The following is a 16,479-nucleotide window of genomic DNA, read 5'->3' on the forward strand; positions in this document are numbered from 1 at the left end:
GAATTTCTCAGTAAGAAGATACCCGTATTTTAGGCTTTAAAAGGTGCTGCTATCCCAGAGTTTGTCAACCTCAGCACTGTTGACATTTTGGGCCGGATAAGTTATCGGTGTTGGGCAGGATGGTGTGAGGTCAGGGGAGCTGTTGTAGGGAGCATGGTAGGGTGGCAACATCTTTGGCCGAGATACCAGCAACACCATCCCACCCCCCAGTTGTTTCAATCAAAAATGTGTACAAACACTGCCAAATGTCTCCTGGGGGTGAGAGGGGAATTATCCCCGATTGAGAACCAGTACACTAGCCTTTCTTTCTTTTCCTGCTTTCGTGCAGTACGGACAGCCAGGCTTGGGATGTCAGAGCCCAAGTTGAGTAAAGATATGTCCACATGAAAAACAGGCTAGCATGGGATATTGGGGGCCAACTAGGGTGAGGAGGGCAGCCACAAGGAATCATGGCTTATTGTGGGATGTCAGAGCACAAGCAGGGTTAGGAGGATACCCCTGCACGAGGGCAGCCTGGTATGTGGTATTTTGAACCTCAGGCAGGATGAAGAGTATGTCCATATCAGAGAGGCAGAGGACAGTCCTCTCCAGCCCAAAAAAGAGCGTGCTTCATTTGACTAACGGCCCAGTTAGGGTGGTTTCCCTAAGTTTGGTCCCTAAGGAGATCCATTACTGATTTGATGATTTACTATCTTTTACAGTATATAACTAGGGATTTTGTTGGGCTGATGATCTCTATGCTATTTGGAATTATTTTAATAGAAGAAGCTAGGCTAAGAACATAGCTGACAGCTGCCTAATGCTCACTTGCTAACATTTGGCAACGACCCATACAAATAATCCTATCTATAATGGATAGCTCTCGCTAATATAATGCTGAACCAAAGAAACTATACAGAAGAGTACATACTACATGATTCTGTTATATAAACTACTAAAAAGCAAGACTCATTTGTGGTGCTAGAGGTTAGAATTATGTTTACCCTTAGTGAGAAGTGAGGTGTAGCACCTGGAAAGGAGATGCACAAGGGAGCTTCTGAAATGCTGATAATGTTTTCTTTCTTGATCTGGGTATCATTAACTTGTAAAAAGCCATTGAGGTATATACATATGATTAGCACACCTTTCTATATGTGTGTAATCCTTCAACAAAATGTTCACCCCCACAAAAAAAAACCCTGTTCTTTTATGCTTGGAAAATAGTCAGACTCTTTCCTCATGTAATTGGAATCTCCATTCCTCATGTAATATAATCATGTAATTACTAGAAAATATAATGTTTGGGTGCCTGGGTGGCTAAGTTGGTTAAAGGTCCTGATAAACGACTCTTGATTTTTTTCTCCGGTCATGATCTCACTGTCATGAGATCAAGCTGTGCGTCAGACTCTGTGCTGCATATGGAGCCTACTTAAGTTTTTTTCTCTGTCTTCCTCTCTCAAAATATAAAAAAGAAAATAGAATGTTAATGGCTCACAGACCACAGCATAAACCAACTAAATAGATAGGCAAGTACTGCTCAAACTAAGGAAGACCAATTTGGAGCAGTAACCAAAGTGCTCAGTCTGCCAAACGTGCTAGATAGCGGGGTAAGCTGAATGAAACATGTCTTATACAGCAACATTCAGCATACCTTTACTGAAATCTTACTTTATCATAGGTGCTCTTACTTTTGGATTTTGGAGGCACTTAAGGACATAGTATCTACATTCAAGGATCCCATGGAAATGAGGAAGACTAAGCAGTTAGAATACAATAACATGAACCCTGATAGATGTGGACAGAGTTAATTCAGAGAAGGAGAGGTAACCACAGGCTTCCTGATGGAGATAAGGATGAAAGTTAGCTAAATGAAGAAAATGGGGAAGAGCATCCCAGTTAGAAGGAACAGCATGTGCAGGATACGGAAGCAGAACGCAGCATCACATTCAGAGAACTGTCCTGTTGACATGGAAAGCACAGGGGCCATCAGCATTATCTTACGTATCACTGGAGTACAACAGAGAGCCTGTTTTGTGGTAGACATTCAGATGTTATTTAGATAAATAAATACCTAATGTAGCATCAGGTATGTGAAGAGATAGAAAAGGAAAGATCATGAGTTTATAAATCCTTCTAAGAAACTCATAATTCATTTGGTAGGCAGTGAGGAGCCGTTAAAGAATTTAAGTATTTGAATAACATGATTTGTGGTATTTTAGAAAGGTTCTCTGACAACTCTGTAAAAGATGGATTGAGTTTCTAAAAAGAAGAGAGTGAGTTAGGGGAATTTGTGAGTGTGTGTGTGTAACTTATATATACACATACTTGTGAGCAGTCTTTTGGTAGTGGTGATGACAGTTGAAGCTAGGGAGACTACATTTAGATAGGAAGTTCCTAAAATGAAATGAATAGAAATGATAAGAGTATGGACTTAGACTGTGGGCCCGATGAATATGGGATGAATTTGAGGGTGATTTAGGAGATACAATAAACAGTGATTAATGTCCAGTTATAAAAAGCATTCGAGAAAGAGGCATTTTGGATGACTCCCAGGGTTGCATCTTGAGTGACGAGCTAAATCCTGTCAGCACACCATTTAATGGGGAATACAGGTTGAGGAAAAAGTTTGTGTTCCCTTTTGTTTCCCAGGAGGAACCTAGTGTGTTCCAGGACTATTTGTTGATCTGTCTACTAGTTAGCACTTGAATATTTGGGTCTGAAGTTCAAGACAGAGGCCTGAATCAGAAAGATGATACAATATTTGATAGCGCACTGGTAGTTTTTAAAACTTGGGTAAAACCCCCAAAACAGCTAGCAATAGAATACAGGTGTATATTGATTAGGCTATAGAGAGGAAAAGAGTTAGGAGTGCAGATGTTTGCTATAATTTTACTATTTTTCACTCTGCTTTTTTACTTCTGTGATTTTTATGGAGAGGCATGGTTGGCTCTGGTTTGTCTCATAATATACTGTCAATATAAAATCTCCCAAATTACTTATTTTCAAATTATCAACACAACTAAATAGCCTGTATTTCTTGGGGAGAGGACTGAAAAGGGATTTTTCTTATTTGAGAAGGTTGTGTGGTATAGTAGAAAGAGCTTAGATGGACGTTGGAATCAAAGTTTGGTTAGAATCTTGGTTCTCATATTTAGCTATGTGTCTTTGGGCAAGTTTTTTAGTTTCACCAAGACTCAGCTTACTCATTTGTAAAACTGAGGTAATTACAGCTATCTTTTAAGATTACTTGAAGGATTACATCACATAAGCTTTTGGGTCTGGAAGATCATGGCAGCTGTCTATATGTAAACCCACACATCCTCCCCAAAAGCCGTAAGATTGAAAAGGAACACACACACGCACACACACACCACTCACTGACTCACACATGCACGCATACACATAGCCCATATATAACTCACACCTTTAGCATTACTATAACATAGATAATACCATGAATTTTAAATTACTTGTATGTAAAGAAACAATAAGTTATGATAGTTCTGTCACTGCTACAAACCTCTTAAGTCTGGAGAGAAGGGCAAGGAGAGGCTTAAGAGATAGTGAAGAGAGGAAAGGAATCAGAGGTTTATAACGAAGCACAAACAAAATGACCCTCAGAAAGAAAACATCCCCCACACAGCTGAGAAAATACAAACACGGGCCTGGGACTTAGGAATTCATGGCGGTAGCTATAGGAAAGGTGTGTGAAAGAGAGAGGCCACTAGCAGTATTAGAGAAACATTGCTCCTGGGAAAGGAGATACAGGCCCCTTGGAGCCATCACAGTGAGAGGAAAGGAGGATGTAAGGAGAAAATAAGGGTACTGCTGTAGAAATTAAAGAGAAATGAGGCACACAGGTTCAATACCCACTCACCCACCACCACTCCTAATGTGCAGTGTTGTGTTAGCTTCTGGTGTGTATTGTTGAATATAATGATTCAGCAATTCTGCACATTACTCAGAGCTCATCCTACTAAGTATACTCTTAGTCCCATTCACCTCTTTCACCCATACTCCCACCCACCTCCCCTGTGGTATCCATCAGTTCTCTATATTTAAGAGTCTGTTTTTTGGTTTGTCTCCTTTTTCCTTTGTTTCTTTGTTTTGTTTCTTACATTCCACATATGAGTGAAATCATATAGTATTTTTTTCCCTTATTTCACTTAGCATTATACTCACTAGATCCATCCATATTGTTGCAAATGACAAGATTTCATTCCTTTTTATGGCTGAGTAATATTCGTGTGTGTGTGTGTGTGACGTCTTTATCCATTTATCTATCACCAATGCCCTTGGGTTGCTTCCATATCTTGACTACTGTAAAAAAAAATGCTACAGTAAACATAGAGCTGCATATATCTTCAAATTTGTGTTTTCTTATTCTTTGGCTTTGTAACCAGTAGTGGAATTAGGGGTTCATATGGTAATTCTATTTTTAACTTTTTGAGGAACCTCCATGCTGTTTTTCACAGTAGTTGCACCAGTTTGCATTCCCATCAACAGTACGTGGGGGTTCATTTTTCTCTGCATCTTTGCCAGCATTTATTGTTTCCTGCGTTTTTTTTATTTTAGCCATTTTGACAGGTGGTTTTGATTGCATTTCCTTACTGGTTAGTGATGTTGAGCATCTTTTCATGTGTCTGTTGGCCATATGCATGTCTTTGGAGAAATGTCTGTTCATGTCTTCTGCTCATTTTTTAATTAGATAATTTAGTTTTTTGGTGTTGAGTTGTAAGTTCTTTATATATTTTGGATACTAACCTCTTATCAGATATACCATTTGCAAATATCTTCTCCCATTTGGTAGGTTGTCTTTTTGTTGATTGTTTCCTTTGCTGTGTGGAAGCTTTTTATTTTGGTATAATCCCAATAGTTTGTTTTTACTTTTGTTTCCCTTGCCTTAGGAGATGTACATAGAGAAACCTTGCTATCACCAATGTCAGAGAAATTACTTACTACCTGTGCGCTCTCTGCTAGGATTTTTATGGTTTTGGTCTCACACTTAGATCTTTAATCCATTCTGAGTTTATTTTTGTGAATGGTATAAAAGAGTGGTACAGTTTTATTCTTTCGCATGTAGCTGTCCAGTTTTCCCACCACCATTTGTTGAAGAGACTTTTTCCTATTGGGTATTCTTGCCTCTTTTGTCGTAGATTAATTGACAGTATAATCATGGGTTTATTTCTGGTCTTCCTATTCTGTTCCATCCATCTATGTATGTGTTCATTTTTTTTAACCAATATCATAGTGTTTTAATTACTACAGCTTTTATTATATCTTGAAATCTGGGATTGTGACAACGCCAGTTTTGTTCTTCCTTTCCAGCATTGCTTTGGCTATTTGGTTATTGTGGTTCCATAAAAATTTGAGAATTATTTGTTCGAGTTCTGTGAAAAATGCTGTTGGTATTTTGAGAGACATATCATTAAATCTGCAGATTACTTTAGGTGGTAGGGATATTTTAACACTATTTGTCCTCCCACTCCATGACCATGGAGTCTCTTTCCATTTCTTTGTGCCATATGTAATTTCTGTTATCAGTGTTTTATAGTTTTCAGAGTACAGGTCTTGTACCTCCATGGTTAAGTTTATTCCTAGGTTTTTATTATTTTTGAAGCAATAGTAAATGAGATTGTTATATGCATTTCTCTTTCTGCTACTTTATTATTAGTGTATAGAAATACAATGGATTTCTGTATATGGATTTTGTATCCTTTGACCTTACTGAATTCATTTATCAGTTCTGATAGTTTTTTGGTGGAGTCCTTAGAGTTATCTATATGTAGTATTATGTCATACACAAATAGTGGATGTTTGCTTCTTTATCACCAGTTTGGATGCCTTTAGCTTGTTTTTCTTGTCTGCTGTGGCTAGGACTTCCGTGCTACATTGAAGGACAATGGAGAAAACGGACATTCTTGTCTTGTTCCTGGTCTTAGGGGGAAAGCTCTCAGTTTTCACCATCAAGTATGAAGTTAGCTGTGGATTTTTCACATAAGGCCTTTATTATGTTGAGGTATGTTTCCTCTACACCTAGTTTGTTGAGGATTTTTATCATGAATGGATCTTGTGCTTTGTCAAGTGCTTTTTCTGCATCTGTTGAAATAATCATATGGTTTTTATCTTTTATTAATGTGATGTATCACATTGATTCATGAATGTTGAACCAGTCTTGCATCTTGGGAGTAAATCCCACTTGATCATGGTGAATGATATTTTTAATATATAGTTTACTAATATTTTATTGAAGATTTTTGCATCTATGCTCATCAGAGATATTGGTTTGTAGTTGTCTTTTTTTGTAGTGTCTTTACAAACGACACTTTTATCTGGTTTTGGTATCAGGGTGATGCTGGCCTCTTAGGCTGAATTTGGAAGCTTTCCTTCCTCTTCTATTTTTTGGAATAGTTTGAGAGAAACATATATTAATTCTTCTTTAAGTGTTTGTTAGAATTCACCTGTGAAGCTATCTGGTCCTGGACTTTTGTTTGTTGGAACTTTTTTGAATACTGATTCAATTTCACTGCTAGTAATCAGTTCAAATTTTCTGTTTCTTCCTGATTTTGTTTTGGGAGGTTATGTGCTTCTAGAAACTAAGCCATTTTTTCTATGCTGCCCAATTTGTTGGCATATATTTTTCATAATGTTCTCTTATGATCTTTTGTATTTCTATGGCTTTGGTTGTTATTTCTCTTTCATTTCTGATTTTGCTTATTTGAGTCTTTTTTTTTAACGGTAAGTTTGGCTAAAAGTTTATCAATTTTATTTCTCTTTTTAAAGAACCAGCTCCTGGTTTCATTGATCTGTTCAGTTTTTGTTATTGTTTTTGGGAGATTTGTTTGTATTTGGGGGGGGGGTTGTTGGGTTTTTTGTTTTTATTTCTTGTTTTTAGTTTCTATTTTGTTTATTTCTGCTTTCTGCTTTAATCCTTATTATTTCCTTCCTTCCTTCTACTGGTTTTGGGTTTTGTTTGTTGTCCTTTTTCTGGCTCCTTTAGATGAAAGGTTAAGTTGCTTATTTGAGATTTTTCTTGTTTCTTGAGGTAGATTTGTATTGCTGTAAACTTCCCTCTTAGAACAGATTTTGCTGCATCCCAGAGGTTTTGATTGTGTTTTCATTTTCATTTGCCTCCATGTGTTTATTTGATTTTCTCTTTGATTTCTTGGTTGACCCATCCATTTTTTTAATGTCATGTTATTTAGCCTGCATGTATTTGTGTTATTTCCAAATCTTTTCTTGTGGTTTATTTCTAGTTTTATGACATTGTAGTCAGAAAAAATACATGACTTTAGACTTTTTTAATTTGTTGAAACCTGTTTTGTGTCCCAACACGTTATCTATTCTGGAGAATGTTCCCCATGCACTGGAAAAGACTATGTATTCTGCTGTTTTTTCGTGGAATGTTATGAGTATAACTTGTTAGATCTACCTGATCCAATGTGTCATCCAAAGCCATTATTTCCCTGTTACCTTTCTGTTTGGATGATCTATCCATTATTGTATGTGGGGTGTTAAAATCTCCCATTATTATTGTATTACTGTCAGTTACTTCCATTATGTTTGTTATTAGCTGCTTTATCTATTTGGGTACTCCCATGGTGGGTACATAAATATTTACAATGTTAAATCTTGCTGGATTGTTCCTTTTATGATTATGTAGTGTCCTTCTTTGACTCTTGTCAGTCTTTGTTTTAAAATCGGTTTTGTCTGATTGTAAGTATTGCTATCCAGCTTTCTTTTTCACTTCTATTTGCATGATAAATGTATTTCTATCAGTTCACTTTCAGCCTGCATGTGTCTTTAGGTCTGAAATGAGTTTCTTGTAGGCAGCACATAGATGAGTATTGCTTTTTTTTTTTTAATCCATTCCATTACCCAGTGTCTTTTATTGGAGCCTTTAGTATGTTTACTTTCAAAGTAATTGTTGATAGGTATGTATGTATTGCCATTTTGTTTTAATTTTTTTTAATGTTTATTTTTGAGAGAGAGAGAGACAGAGCATGAGCAGGGGAGGGGCAGAGAGAAGGTGACACAGAATCTGAAGCAGGCACCAGGCCCTGAGCTGACAGCACCTAGAGTCCTGTGCAGGGCTTGAACTCATGAACCGTGAGATCATAACCTGAGCCGAAGTCTGATGTTTAATCAAATGAGGCACTCCGGTGCCTCCGTATTGCCATTTTGTTACTGGTTTTATGGTTTTTATAGTTCTTCTCTGTTCCTTTCTTGTTCTCTTCTCTCACAGTTTGCTGGCTTTCATTAGTAATATACTTAGATTCCTTTCGCTTCATAATTTGCCTATTACTGGTTTTTGATTTGTGGTTACCATTAGATTTATGTAGAATTTCTTATGTATATAGAAATCTATATTAAGTTGATGGCCCCTAAAATTTGAAACCATTCTAAAAGCACTAAATTTTTACTCCTCACCCTCTCCCATGTTTTAGGTATATGGTGTCATACTTTGCATCCTTTTATGTTGTGAATCCCTTGACTGATTTTTATAGATATACTTAATTTTACTGCTTTTATGCTTCCTACTTTTCTTGTGGTCTTTCCTTTCCAGAGTCCCCGTTAACATTTCTTATAAGACTGGTTTAGTGGTGATGAATTCCTTTTGATAATTTTTTTAATGTTTTATTTCTTTTTGAGAAAGAGAGAGAGACAGCATGAACAGGGGAGAGTCAGAGAGAGAGGGAGACACAGAATCCGAAGCAGGCTCCAGGCTCTGAGCTGTCAGCACAGAGCCCGATGCAGGAACCCACAAACCGTGAAATCATGACTTGAGCCGAAGTCGAAGTCGAAGTTGGATATTTAACCTACTGAGCCACCCAGGCACCCCTGGTGATGAATTCCTTTAACTCTTGTTTGTCTGGAACATTCTTTGTCTCCTCTTCTGAATGTCACCGTTGCTTAGCTGTCAGGTTTTTTCTTTCAATACTTTGAATATATTATGTCATTCCCTTCTAACCTGCAATGTTTTTGCCAAAAACAAAAAAAGTCAGCTGATCGCCTTATGGGTTTCCCTTGTATGTAACTGTTTTCTCTTACTGCTTATAAAATTCTCTCTTTACTACTACTTTTTGCCATTTTAATTACTATGTGTCTTGATTGTTTCTCATCACTCTGTCCTCCAGGCCACTGATCCATCTTCTGCTCCTGTAGTGTACTGTTTATTCTCTCCAGTGTATTCTGGATTTCAGTTATTGAGTTCATCTCTGACTTGTTCTTTTTTATGTTTTCTCTTTGTTGAGGTTCTCACTGGAGTCCTCCACTCTTTTCTGAAGTCCAGTGAGTATCTTTATGACCATTACTTTAAATTCTCTAGCAGGCATATTACTTATCTCTACTTCATTTATTAGCTCTTTTGCTATTTTTTGTCCTATTGGAACGTATTACTTTGTCTCCTCATTTAGACTAACTCTGTTTCTATGTGTTAGGTAATTCAGCTATGTCTCCTGCTCTTGAAAGTAGTGACCTTATGAACAGTCCTATAGTGCCCTGCAGTGTCCCTTGTTCACTCCGGGGGTGTCTGCTGAGTATGTTGCCTGTGTCCTACTGTTGTGGCTGAGCCACATTTGTCTTCAGTCTGGGCTTCTGCAAGGCTCTCTTTGCCTATTACAGACAGGGTTTGGTCCCTGTGTTGGCAAGGGACCAACCAGTCTGCGGCTACCTTGGGCTTGATTTGAGTTAGACTAGGTGTTTGTCAGAGATGCAGTATCACTAAACTGCAGGGTGCTATCTCTGTGTTGTCCTCTGAGAAGGAGGTGGGTGGGACCTACAGTCAGACCACGTCTGGCCCCTACCCACTGCTGGGGTTGCCATGGGACTGGTGTGTGTGGTTGTCTTCCCCTTTCTCTAAGGCAGGAGTGGTGCTGGCCCCTGCTGGGCTGCTTGCACATTTGCATGCTGCCACACTTGTGGCACTGCTTTGGATGGACTCCTGCTTAGGGTCTGTTGGGGAGGAGGGCAGGTCCAGAGGAGAGCACTCTGTTTACAGACTAGTTGGAGAATGTTTCTAGTGGTTCCCCCAGATGTTCCTATATCTAGGCTGTGGGGAGGAGGAGGGAAAATGCACCCTCTGGCTCTTTTGTTCTTTGAGAAGTTTCCTGAAAATCCCTACCACTCCAGCATACATTCTGAGATTCGTAAATGAATCTTCCCTGGTGGTTTTCAAACTGTTGCTTCTAATCTGTAAGTTGGGTTCTTTCTTATACTCTCTTTTATTTTTTTAATTTTTTGATGTTTTATTTATTTTTAAGAGAGAGAGAGAGCGGGAGGGAGACACAGAATTGGAAGGAGGCTCCAGGGTCTGAGCTGTCAGCACAGAGCCCGATGCGGGGCTTGAAATCACGAGCTGTGAGATCATGACCTGAGCCGAAGTTGGACGCTTAACCGACTGAGCCACCCAGGCGCCTCTCTTATACCCTCTTTTAGAGCAGGGACTCAGGTTCTGTCATGCTGTGGCTCTCCCAGTGCAAAGCCCACCGATTTTTAGAATTCCAGTTTTTAAGCTCCATGGATTTTAGTTAAGAACTCAAATGTTAAAACCCTGTGGTTTCCAAAGCCATATGTTATGAGGATTTTCTTCTTCCCAGTACAGGTCTCCCATGCCTCGGGTGCCTGATGAGGTGTCTTCTCCTCTCTTGTTTCTGTTCCTGTGGCATCACTTCTTCCCACAGTCTCCCAGTCAGTTTGGTTGTCAACCACATCTCCACTTTTCCTACCCTCTTTGATATGGCTTCTTCCCTGCAGTTAGCTGTAGAGAGTCTGATCTGCCAGTCTTCAGGTCATTTTCTGGGCTATTTATACTGATATGGATGTTATCTCTCTGTGTCCGCAGGATGAGGTGAGCTGAGGATCCCCCTACTTCACTATCTTCCCTGGAAGTTTTGGGAAACTATTAAAGTACTCCAACCAAATAAAAAATAAACTTGTGGACATGCTAATAGGGGTATTGATGTAAGAGGCATTGATAAAAGGAAGGAAAACAAACAAAAGAATGAAAATGAGATGCAGAAAGAATTAACAAGCTTGAGAAAGAAAGTGTATGAAATGCAGCATAGGCAAAGGAAGACCTAACATTTATAATTAGAGTCGCTGCAGAAGAAAAATCAGTAGAACAGAACTGATGATTAAACCACAATTCAAGGCAACTTTTCAGAAATAAGAGAAAAATTGATCACCGTGGACAGATTGATCAGAACAATGAACTCCAAGTCAGAAACTATTAGATTTTAAGGACTAGTGAAAATATAGACTTCGAAGACAACTTATTTTCTGCCTCCTGGGATATGGAGTGAGCAGGAGATGACTTTATTATTAAAAAAAAAAATTAGGCTCACATCAGACTTCTCAAGAACAATATACCAAGGAAAACTATGGTAGAATACCCTTTTAAAAAACTCAAGGAGGGGAGCCTCGGTGGCTCAGTCGGTTAAACGCATCTGACTTCGACTCAGGTCATGATCTTGCCATTCCGGAGTTGGAGCCCGGTGTCAGGCTCTGTGCTGACACCTCAGAGACTGGAGCCAGTTTCAGATTCTGTTTCCCTTCCTCTCTGCCCCTCCCCCACACGTACGCACGTGTGTGTGCGCGCGCGCGCTCTCTCAAAAATAAACACTAAACTCAAGGAAACAAAGTTTAAGCTAGTAATCCTGTCCTTCAAGTATAAGAGTGATAAACAGTTTTGAACATGAAAGAATTTAGGAAGTTCTTAGTGAGAATTTAATACATTTAATTGTAGATCCAAAACTAAAACAGTTGTGGGGATTGGGTGTGATTATTATATATTCTGACAAAGTAGAAAGAATGAAACTAAAAATGAGGGAAGAGAGGAGGGGAAAATAGAATAAGATCATTCCCTATTGTATAAGTATTAAGTGGCTGTTCTAGGATACCACGTAAAGTGAGCAATCCAGATGGCAAAAGGTTAAATAAAAAAATAGATTTAAGATTCTCTAAAATACATACACATAAACAAACATGCAGCATATGAAGGTAACAATTAGAACAAAAAAATGCAAATCTTCCTAAATACCAAAAGAAAGCCTTAAAAACTAATAATAATAACAGCTACAGGGAAAAAAGAGTAAGTATGAATAATAAAATGGTAATTATAAAAGAACACACAATTCAAATATATCAGTCATATCAATAAATAGAAATGGGTTTAACTCACCTATTAGAAGAAAAAGATTTTCAAGTGGCTTCCTGAAGCAAAACCCATTCTGTGGTGTGTATAAGAGACACATCTAAAACACAGTGATTCAAAAGTTAAAAATGAAGGGATGTGCAAAACCATCACAGGCAAATAGAAAAATTAAGAAAGCAGGGTTGCAGTCTCCACAAACAAAGTAGGATCCAGGTTAAAAGTCATTAACACAGCAAAATATACTTTATAGTGTTAAAAACTATAATTCATAATCAGGCTCTAATATTTTTGAGTATCTATGTAGCAGATAACACAGGAAACCCCTAAGTACAGAAATGTGATAGCAGAATATAGGATAATGTAAGAAGAAATAGAAACACAGAGTACACTTTTAATACATCGCAGTACAAGTCTGGTACAATAAGATATTTCAAGATCATCTGGTAAATTTTCTGTCTCACACCCATAATTAGCCATTTCTTAAAGGACTCTTGGTTTCTTTTGGCAGGAAATGGTATTTAGAGATCATGATCTTTGTTTCAGGAGTACTCAACTGTTGGTGTGTTTCTAGACCTTTCAGTGGATAAAGCTTATTAAGTTTATTCAGAGAGAGAGAGTGCACACACTTGTGTGCATGTGTGAGTGGGAGGAGGGGCAGAGAGAGAAAAGAGAGAATCCTAAGTAGGCTCCACGTTGTCAGTATGGAGCCTGACACAGGGCTCAAACCCACTAGCAGCAAGATCATGACCTGGGCCAAAATCAAGAGTTGATTATTTAACCAACTGAGCCACCCAGGTGCCACAGAACATTTTTAAAAGAGAAAATACATCATTTTAGTTCATGCTGACATTTCTAACTGAAATTTAAAATAACTTTTTTTAAAAGTTTATTTATTTATTTTCAGAAAGAGGGGAAGAGAAGGAGCATGCATAAGAGGGGCAGAGAGAGGGAAAGAGAAAGAATCCCAGGCAGCTCTGCACTGTCAGTGTGCAACCCAGTGTGGGACTTGAACCCATGAACTATGAGATCATGACCGGAGCTGAAACCAAGACACTTAATTGACTAAGCCACGCAGGCGCCCCTAATTGAAAATAAAATTACAATTTTTATTTCTTTGATTTTTATATTTGTATCTTTTTTCTTGATTCCTAATGATATTAATAAAATTAAAAATTTCATTTTAACCTAGAGTTTCAAATCAATACCAATATTATTAAAATTCTTAACAATTATAACAGTGCAGTTACTACAGAAAACTTAAGATGCATTTGCTTGCAGTTCTTTTTGTCCATAGGATATATCCCAATATGTGTGTAAAAGTTACTGTGTTTTAAATACACTTGAAATAGTTTTTCTATGTATGATTAAACCACCATACCTCTCCATTATTAAGTTTGTTTTATTTTGCTTTTTATTTTTAAGGTTTTTTATTTACATTTTATTTTTGTTTTATTTTTTTATAAATTTTAGAGGATTCAGGATAGCGTAGCTGACAAATATGGTTTATTTTTTTAAATGAATAAATAGCTACTAAAAGTTTTAGGCTTATAGAAACAGTATTTAATCAAAAAGTTTAGAAATAGTTCAAGAAAATTTTTTACTCAATTTTTTTCTAAAATGAGTGAAGAATTTACTATAATTAACTGTTTCAGCTGTTTTCCCATATGCTAACTGGGAGTCCATAACCTTCAAGGAAGCCCTAAAAAGTGCAATAAATACACTATTACCACACAGCACTGTTTCTGAACTGCTTCTGGGAATGTATATCAGTATTTTCTAAGACATTGGAACTGTCACCAGTCTTACATGAACTTGTCTTAATCCCTTTGCCTACTAATTTGGGTTACTCAGGGCCACAGTTATAAAGATAAGTGCTCACCTACCTTTCTAATGCCAAAATAATTTTTGTGCATAATTCCCAATATAAATAAAATGATACACTGTAAAAATATATACATACTGTGGCTTGAAATCTGAAATTTAAAACTTTAAATGATTCTGCTGGGTCAAGAAAGTCAGTTTTTGCCACAGTAGTAACAAAATACAAAATTATAGTTACTATGTCTCTTTTTGTGATTTCTCTTTTCAGAGGCTGATAAAATACCAGTAATGCGTGGACAGTGGTTTATTGATGGTACTTGGCAGCCTCTAGAAGAAGAAGAAAGTAATTTAATTGAGCAAGAACATCTCAGCTGTTTTAGAGGTCAGCAGATGCAGGAAAATTTTGATATTGAAGTGTCAAAATCCATAGATGGAAAAGATGGTAAGACCAATTAATACACTTAATATGTTTTGTAAACCAAGTAAGTTCTTGATGAAGTTTAGAGTAGTTCTTAAGTTCATGAGTGTTAGAATTTATAAAATTCCTGATAATTTTAAATACCTGATTATTTTAAAATTTAAAACTATGCATTTCTGAACTATCTCAATCTTTATTTTGCTTAATATGTATGTTCACTGGCATGACACTAATATGACTTAACTGTAATTATGCAAATTGTTATAATATGTTCTGTGAATTAGTCATTTCTGTAGTTTTTAATTATCAATGAAAGTTGAATCTACAAAAAATGTCATTCTATCAAAAGAACAGTTTTATTAATATTTTAATGTTCTTTTCCTGAAATTAAAAAAAAAACTTCGATTTCCTTTGTGTACGCATCTTTTAGCTGTCTCCATATTGATAACCACATCAGCTTTTAATTTGAAACAGTCTACTCCTTATATTCCCTTATTCAGCATTTGGGTATGTTTGCAGTAGCTTAAAATATTTATATACTAGCCAAGATTGTCATGTTTCATTATGTATCTGATCTTGAGTAAAATTTAAAATACATGGTAAAGTTAAAAATACTTCTATTGTTCCATTTACTGCAGGCAGTGGGATCAGCTATTCTGGTGAGTATAAAAATACAGGTAGATTAGAATTTGTAGATTTCTCTAACTATTTTTTTCTAAAAATGTTTCTTTATCCATGCTTGCCTTTATTTTGGAATTTTCTTGGCAAGCCCCATTGAATCTAGTGAATTCATGAATTAAGTGATTATTCCCCCTTCCCCTTGTAAAACATCTCTAAAGCAGAAAAACTCTATAATCCACAGAACACAGTTTTGAAAAAATTATGTGATTGGAAATAATTGTTTACATGACATAACTAATGACAAACATTAAGCTTTAAATTGACTTATTTTTTCCTTATTGTTAGTAACAAACATCCCAAGTTTTTTTGTCTCTACTCTTTGTCTCTGAACACACACACACACACACACACACACACACCACTTGTCCCAAGCAAGGAAACTGTCTAGTTTAAACTATGCCAAATTAACATATCTTTTGTGTTTAGTTGATTAAAAGTCCACATAACTGAGAAAAGATGTGGCTTCTGAATAAATTTGCAACTAAATCTAGCAAATATATGTACTACTAGTTGTCTATTATGTGTCACATGCCATACTCTACAAATTTTAAATATCTCATTTTCCTAAACTGTGGAGTCAGATTTGTCCTTATTTTACTGTAAAATTCAAGCTCAGGGTTCTTATATATCAATATATAAAGAGTAGCTCAGTGTCTACAGAGCAGAGCTCTGTCTGCATTCTCACAGTGCTTTAGAAACCATACTTTCTCTAGTTATAGCACAAATAACAATTTTTATATATTTGCGATCTTATATTAACGAGTATTTTGTAATTTCTCATCACCACTACCAAAATACGATTGCTATTGAAGGCAAAATTCTAGATTTTTTTCTTTCTATGAATTCTCCTTCAATCCTGCGTCAGAAGTGGCAATTCACCTTAACCTAGTTTAGCCACCCAAATTCCTTACTATTAGTACAGGGACAAAAACCCAAGAGCTCAGAGAAAAAAAAGGATGAGTATAAAAAATAAAAATATAAGTAGATTATTCCCCTTTTTTGTACTGTATTCAAAATGTTTTAAAAAAATGTTGTTTTTCTCTTGCTAATCCATCTTGTGGAAGTTATCAGTTCTTTTTCATCTCTAGATACCATCTATTTGGAATCTTGGGGTGCTTGTTTTGAGAGACAGAGAGCATGTGCAAGTCAGGGAGGGGCAGAGAGAGAAAGAGAGGGAGAGAGAGAATCCTTGCTGTGTGGTCTCAGCAAGATGCCCAAGGCAGGGCTTGATCTAAGGAACCATGAATTCATGACCTGAGCTGAAATCAAGAGACGGACACTTAACCAACTGAGACACCCAGATGCCCCTTGAATCTTGTTTTTATTACAGTAAGAATTAGAATTCTGTGTGTCCTTTTTACTTCTACTCCCTACCAAAATGTTAAGTGTAGCAGGGATATTTCAGTTTTCTTCAAAGTGCCCTACT

The 16,479-nt window shown here is 36.9% G+C and overlaps 1 protein-coding gene across 2 annotated transcripts in view; it reads left to right on the forward strand.

Annotated features, from left to right (window-relative positions):
* DDHD1 (DDHD domain containing 1) overlaps positions 1-16,479 on the forward strand; it is a 97,324-nt gene that overhangs the window by 26,801 nt on the left and 54,044 nt on the right. For both annotated transcript variants that reach the window (XM_039240466.1, XM_039240467.1), the window contains exon 2: positions 14,223-14,396. In XM_039240466.1, the coding sequence (XP_039096397.1) occupies positions 14,223-14,396 (174 nt within the window). The remainder of the gene's footprint in view (positions 1-14,222; positions 14,397-16,479) is intronic.

The sequence above is a fragment of the Hyaena hyaena genome, unplaced genomic scaffold (genome assembly GCF_003009895.1).
Source record: "Hyaena hyaena isolate Hyena2069 unplaced genomic scaffold, ASM300989v1 scaffold_175, whole genome shotgun sequence".
Taxonomy (NCBI): Eukaryota; Metazoa; Chordata; class Mammalia; order Carnivora; family Hyaenidae; genus Hyaena; species Hyaena hyaena.